This window comes from Aegilops tauschii, chromosome 5, assembly GCF_002575655.3.
Source record: "Aegilops tauschii subsp. strangulata cultivar AL8/78 chromosome 5, Aet v6.0, whole genome shotgun sequence".
Taxonomy (NCBI): Eukaryota; Viridiplantae; Streptophyta; class Magnoliopsida; order Poales; family Poaceae; genus Aegilops; species Aegilops tauschii.
This window is the reverse complement of record NC_053039.3, coordinates 139042341-139047072: the sequence shown is the minus strand read 5'-3', so window position 1 is coordinate 139047072 and position 4732 is coordinate 139042341. Positions and strand designations below refer to the sequence as shown.

Here is a 4732-nt window from a genome sequence, read left to right as displayed (position 1 = left end):
TTGAACTGAAGTGCTAAGCTGATACATTGGTGAATCAATTATTTTGATAGCTGAGCAAAAAGTGGTACTAGTATTATAATACAGTACTGTTACCATAAGAATCACTTGATATCTTTTCTACAACACCAAGAGCCAGTTTGTTCATTTGACAAAAAGCAAAAACCTTAAATAAACAAGAAAACAAGGCAACATTAACCTTCTCTATTATCATGAGATAACATTAACATTCAATATCAGATGACTTGCACAGGAAGTTGCAAAGTTTTACAAGACTGCCCTTAACGGCACAGCATTCACCTAAAATGGGACAACAAAACAGCACCTACGAAGAAGTAACAACTCCAATTTATTGAGAATTAAATTTTGTAATAATGTTACAAGGGTATTCTAGCAACAAGTAAATGCCAGAAGGGACCACCATTCAGTGCAGTATCAGGATACACGGTTATCCTACGAACAAGTACAAGACCAAAGGGCCAGGTCTGGCGAATTGCCATCTATAGTAGTAGTACAACAACTGGAAGCAATATGCTTCATGCCAGATGCAATTTTTTTTCCTAACAATGATGTACAGATGGCTTCCTAGTCCTAGCAACAATTACATGCCAGAAGGACATATCTTTAGGATTATGTATCAATAATACAACCATCCATGGAGACATGCTTCAGATCTATAATTGAATTACTTCCAGTGAATCCGAACCCAAAGGTTCCATCTTCATAAAGCCAAATCCTCCCCTCTACATTCCTGGTATCATCAAAGGGAGCTAACAGATGAGGATGAACCAGGTCAAAACTTGAATTGATGCACAGTATCCGAGAGACTGCCTTGTTCCAAGTCTCTGTATGGCCACAAGTAACGACTCCAATATGCTCAAGGCAACTATAACGATCCAGCTCCCGTTCAGAAAATGGTGGTTCAAGAAATGTAGCATCTGTAGTCCAGAAGACAGGGGAGTAGCCTGAGTTTTGCCCTCTATTCTCACTAACTCGTCGACAACTCACTCCACCAATGTCGTCATAGCTGATAATGTAAAATTCCAGAGTCTTATTCTCGCATACACCCTGTTTGAGGAAAATAAAGGTTAACATCATATTTCCTATAAATTGCAAAAGATATTCTGTAAACTAAGAAAAGTGATTTGAGAAATCAGCTGATGATATATGCTCCCTCTGTTCCAAAATAAGGGTCGTGGTTTTAGTTCAGTATCATATATACTCCCTCCGTCCCAAAATAAGTGTCTCAACTTTGTACTAACTTTAGTACAAAGTTGTATTAAGGTTGAGACACTTATTTTAGGACGGAGGGAGTACACATTAACCTTCTATTGGACCATATGTTTTAAGACAATGTCAATGTCCAAATACTAATGAAAACAATCTATAGACGATATAAACATATCAGAGTTTCTTGTAAACAAAATCAGTAACAACAAACTAGAACAGCAAATCATAACTGTGGAACTATCATTCATGAGCTAATTTGCTACACATAACAGGAGATAGAGAGAAACAAGCAAAAATGAACTCATATTTAGAAGTTGCATGCAAACCTTGTCTGAGATCTCATACTATTAAGTAGCAATGTACAGGAAATAACCCATACTTTCCAAAGCCTCTAATATGGTAAGGGAGGGTTCTCTTCAATTTTCTATCCACCAACGGGCTCCTAGTCACAGAGACATATGGGGATGCAAAATTTTGCACTGGCAGTACTGCAACCACTTGTCAAATTCAGCACTCTAACATCGCGACTATGTAAAAATCAGTTACTTGCACCGCCAATTCCATGCAGCCTTTACGATAGTTTCTCAATTAAATCACAAATATCAGAGGAGTTGAACCTGCGAATTTTGCTAGCCTTTCATTTCCAAAATAAACCAAAAAAAATTAACATTTATTTGAGCTTTCACGATAGAAGTCCTAGTCATCCCAAACAAGTAGGAACTGAAACCTCTTAGGCAGTAATGTTATATCCTTAGTTCTGGCGGCAGCACTAAATGGAACTACACCAAGTTTTCAAGCTTTTGCTATCCAATGAGAATCACATTCTCAGTCTGTACAGCCTTGTGACCATGCGTTCTCGTATCATGACACAACAGGGATTCTGACTGCTGACATAGCTTCCACACAGCATTATATGTTCGTGGGGCGATATGAATGGTGAACCATGAAAGACACTACTTGCCATGCTAGCAAGGAAAACCACCTCTGGTGGTACTGCCCTTGCCCTTTCATAAGCACTATCTGCGAAAACCAAAAAATAGCTATTCTAACAAGAACTCAAAGTCAACACGACTGTCACTGAGCAATTTTTCTTCAAAGATGCTATCAGATTTTCAAATGGCTATGATTTTAAGAACAGTTAAATGTACCTAGGTTACCCATAGTTCAATTCTAAGAGAAACACCTTCATGCTCTCTTTAGTGACAATCAATTCCAAGTGACCTCCTTTGACAGTCATAGGTGTGGTCCACCATAACAACCATGCGAATTCGAACTTCAACAGATATTTCTAACTCAATTCCAAGCATGTGCATGATACGCAGGTCAGCATAGAGGCCATGGGGCAAACACTATGAATGCGCACAATTTTAACTTGAACAGATATCTCAAACTACATAAATTGTGCCATGGGCAAATGGACAGCAATTCAATTATAGCATTCAATCAAAAACAATCTACACAATAACTAACATATCCAATTTTCAGTGCCAACATCTAACAGATCATGCTGCTATGCTATTTCAATCCAAGAGATATCTCAGTCATCTCCAATCAACATAATAGCGATGATCACCTGACCATAGGAGTAATATAAACTACTCCCTCTGTAAAGAAATATAAGAGCATTTAGATCACTATAGATCACTAAAGTAGTGATCTAAATGCTCTTATATTTCTTTACGGAGGGAGTAATACCCAAGTAATCCTCTTAAAGTGCACGCAATTCATGTCAAAGTACAGATGCTCGAAAAGCGGAGCAATCACACATGAACAAACATATTATCCACAAGAGTGCAGGCTACATCCTGATCTTATATGGCAAACTCCCAAAACTGATCTATGCCAATAGGTGCAACAACAGACAACTGACATATGCCAATTCCTCGCACGAGCAACCACATTTCGCAGTATCCGCAACAGTAATGATTCCGCATGCACTCCATGAGTATTAGTATATCAATCAACTACTCCAAGGAGAATACTATGCAACAACAAAGGAGCAAGCTGTGGGTGCAAAGGAAGCACCTTCCACAGGCCCTGCAGCGGCCGCGCTTTGGTCGGCTCAGCATCTGGAATCCTCACAAAGTGTTCAGGCTCCATTCGACCACCTTTCCTCCTTCCCTGCCTCTCCCGCCTTCTCCTCCCTGCCCCGGGGCTCCTACGGTTCGCGAAATGCATATACATCTCCTCCGGCGGCGATCCTCCTTCCATCCCCTCCTCCTCATCTTCCCCCGACGCCGCCTCCACCACAATGTGGTTGTCCCCGACGAAATTGACGCAGACCGGAACCTCTCCGAGAGCCGCCACCGTGTCACCGGATTCCGCGACGGAGAGGGTCACAAAGGGGGACTTGGAGACGGCGAGGCCGCGGTTGGAGGGTGCGAGGAGGGAGGCAGCGAGAGTGGCGCGCGGAGCCCACTCGAACGCGACGAGGGATGGCGAGCCGGAGTGGGAGGAGGGGAGGCGGCGCCAAAGGCCGAGGAGTCGGCGTAGCCGGTGGAGGGAGCGGAAGAGGCGACGCACGGAGGCCGGGCAGGCCTCAGGGGAGGGCCGCGGCGGCGGGAGGCCGAGGCGGAGCGCGAGCGCGAGCGGGAGCGCCGGGGAAGACGCCGCGGCGAAGAGGGCTCGACAGGTGCAGGCGGCGGCGGCGGCGTCGGCCGGCGCGAGGAAGGCCAGGATCGCGAGCAGCGCATCCTCCGGCATATCCTCCAGCGCCGTCTCCGCCGCCGCCACCAGTGAGGTCGCCATGGTGCAAGAGCTAGGGTTAGGATTTCCTTCGAGTCGGCGCGCCGAATTTCCCGATGAGATCGGCGTGTGTTGGAGCTTGAGAGATGATGGAATTGGGGATTTGGGAACGGGCGGTGGTCGGAGGCGTGGGAGGAAGTGAAAATGGGCTTGGGTGCGAATATTCGCAGGGAGACAGCGTTTCTTAGAGAGTTTTTTCGTAGCTCACTATTACACAAAACTTATTTCAAGGAGAGGAGAAGAAGACCAAGAAAGAAAAGATCAAGAAAGAGAGACCATTTACCTTGCCCCATTGCTATGATGTGTTGAAGGATGATGAGAAATGGAAGCCCTGTGAAGGTGTCGAAGAGGAGAGCAACAAACGCAAGCAAACTATTAATTTGGATGATGATGAGGAGGAGGCATCAAGTGATGGCGGCAAGAGAAGCCCTACACCAAACTCGGTTGCCTACTCCAAGCCAAAAAAGACCAAATAGAGGCGAGAAAGACGTAAAAGAAAAGAAGAAGAGAAAAGGAGATGATGAGTTTAAAAATGCTATGGAAGCTATTGTGAAGGCAAGAAAGGAAGCGAACGTGGTGAGGATGATGGCATGGACCCAAGATGCGGCGGCCGAGGAGAGGAGGGTGGCGGTGTTGGGGAACACAGTATTTCAAAAAATTTACCTACGAGCACGCAAGATCTATCTAGGAGATGCATAGCAACGAGCGGGGAGAGTGTGTCCACGTACCCTCGTAGACCGAAAGCGGAAGCGTTTAGTAA

The 4732-nt window shown here is 44.8% G+C and overlaps 1 protein-coding gene across 1 annotated transcript; it reads right to left on the bottom strand.

The window, feature by feature from the left end:
* Positions 1–323: 323 nt before the first annotated feature.
* Positions 324–4142, bottom strand: LOC109753764 (F-box protein At3g12350). Its single transcript, XM_020312686.4, has 2 exons — positions 3253–4142; positions 324–1065 (listed from the first exon to the last, which is right to left on the bottom strand). The coding sequence occupies exons 1-2, from the start codon at positions 3973–3975 to the stop codon at positions 628–630; spliced, it is 1161 nt and encodes a 386-aa protein (XP_020168275.1). The 5' UTR covers positions 3976–4142; the 3' UTR covers positions 324–627.
* Between the last annotated feature and the right edge of the window lie 590 nt (positions 4143–4732).

Coding starts and splice junctions, on each gene's coding strand:
- LOC109753764 (XM_020312686.4), bottom strand. CDS start 3,975: ATGGCGACCTCACTGGTGGCGGCGGCGGAGACGGCGCTGGAGGATATG. Junction 1,066..3,252: donor CGCTGCAGGGCCTGTGGAAG/GTGCTTCCTTTG, acceptor TTCCTCAAACAG/GGTGTATGCGAGAATAAGAC.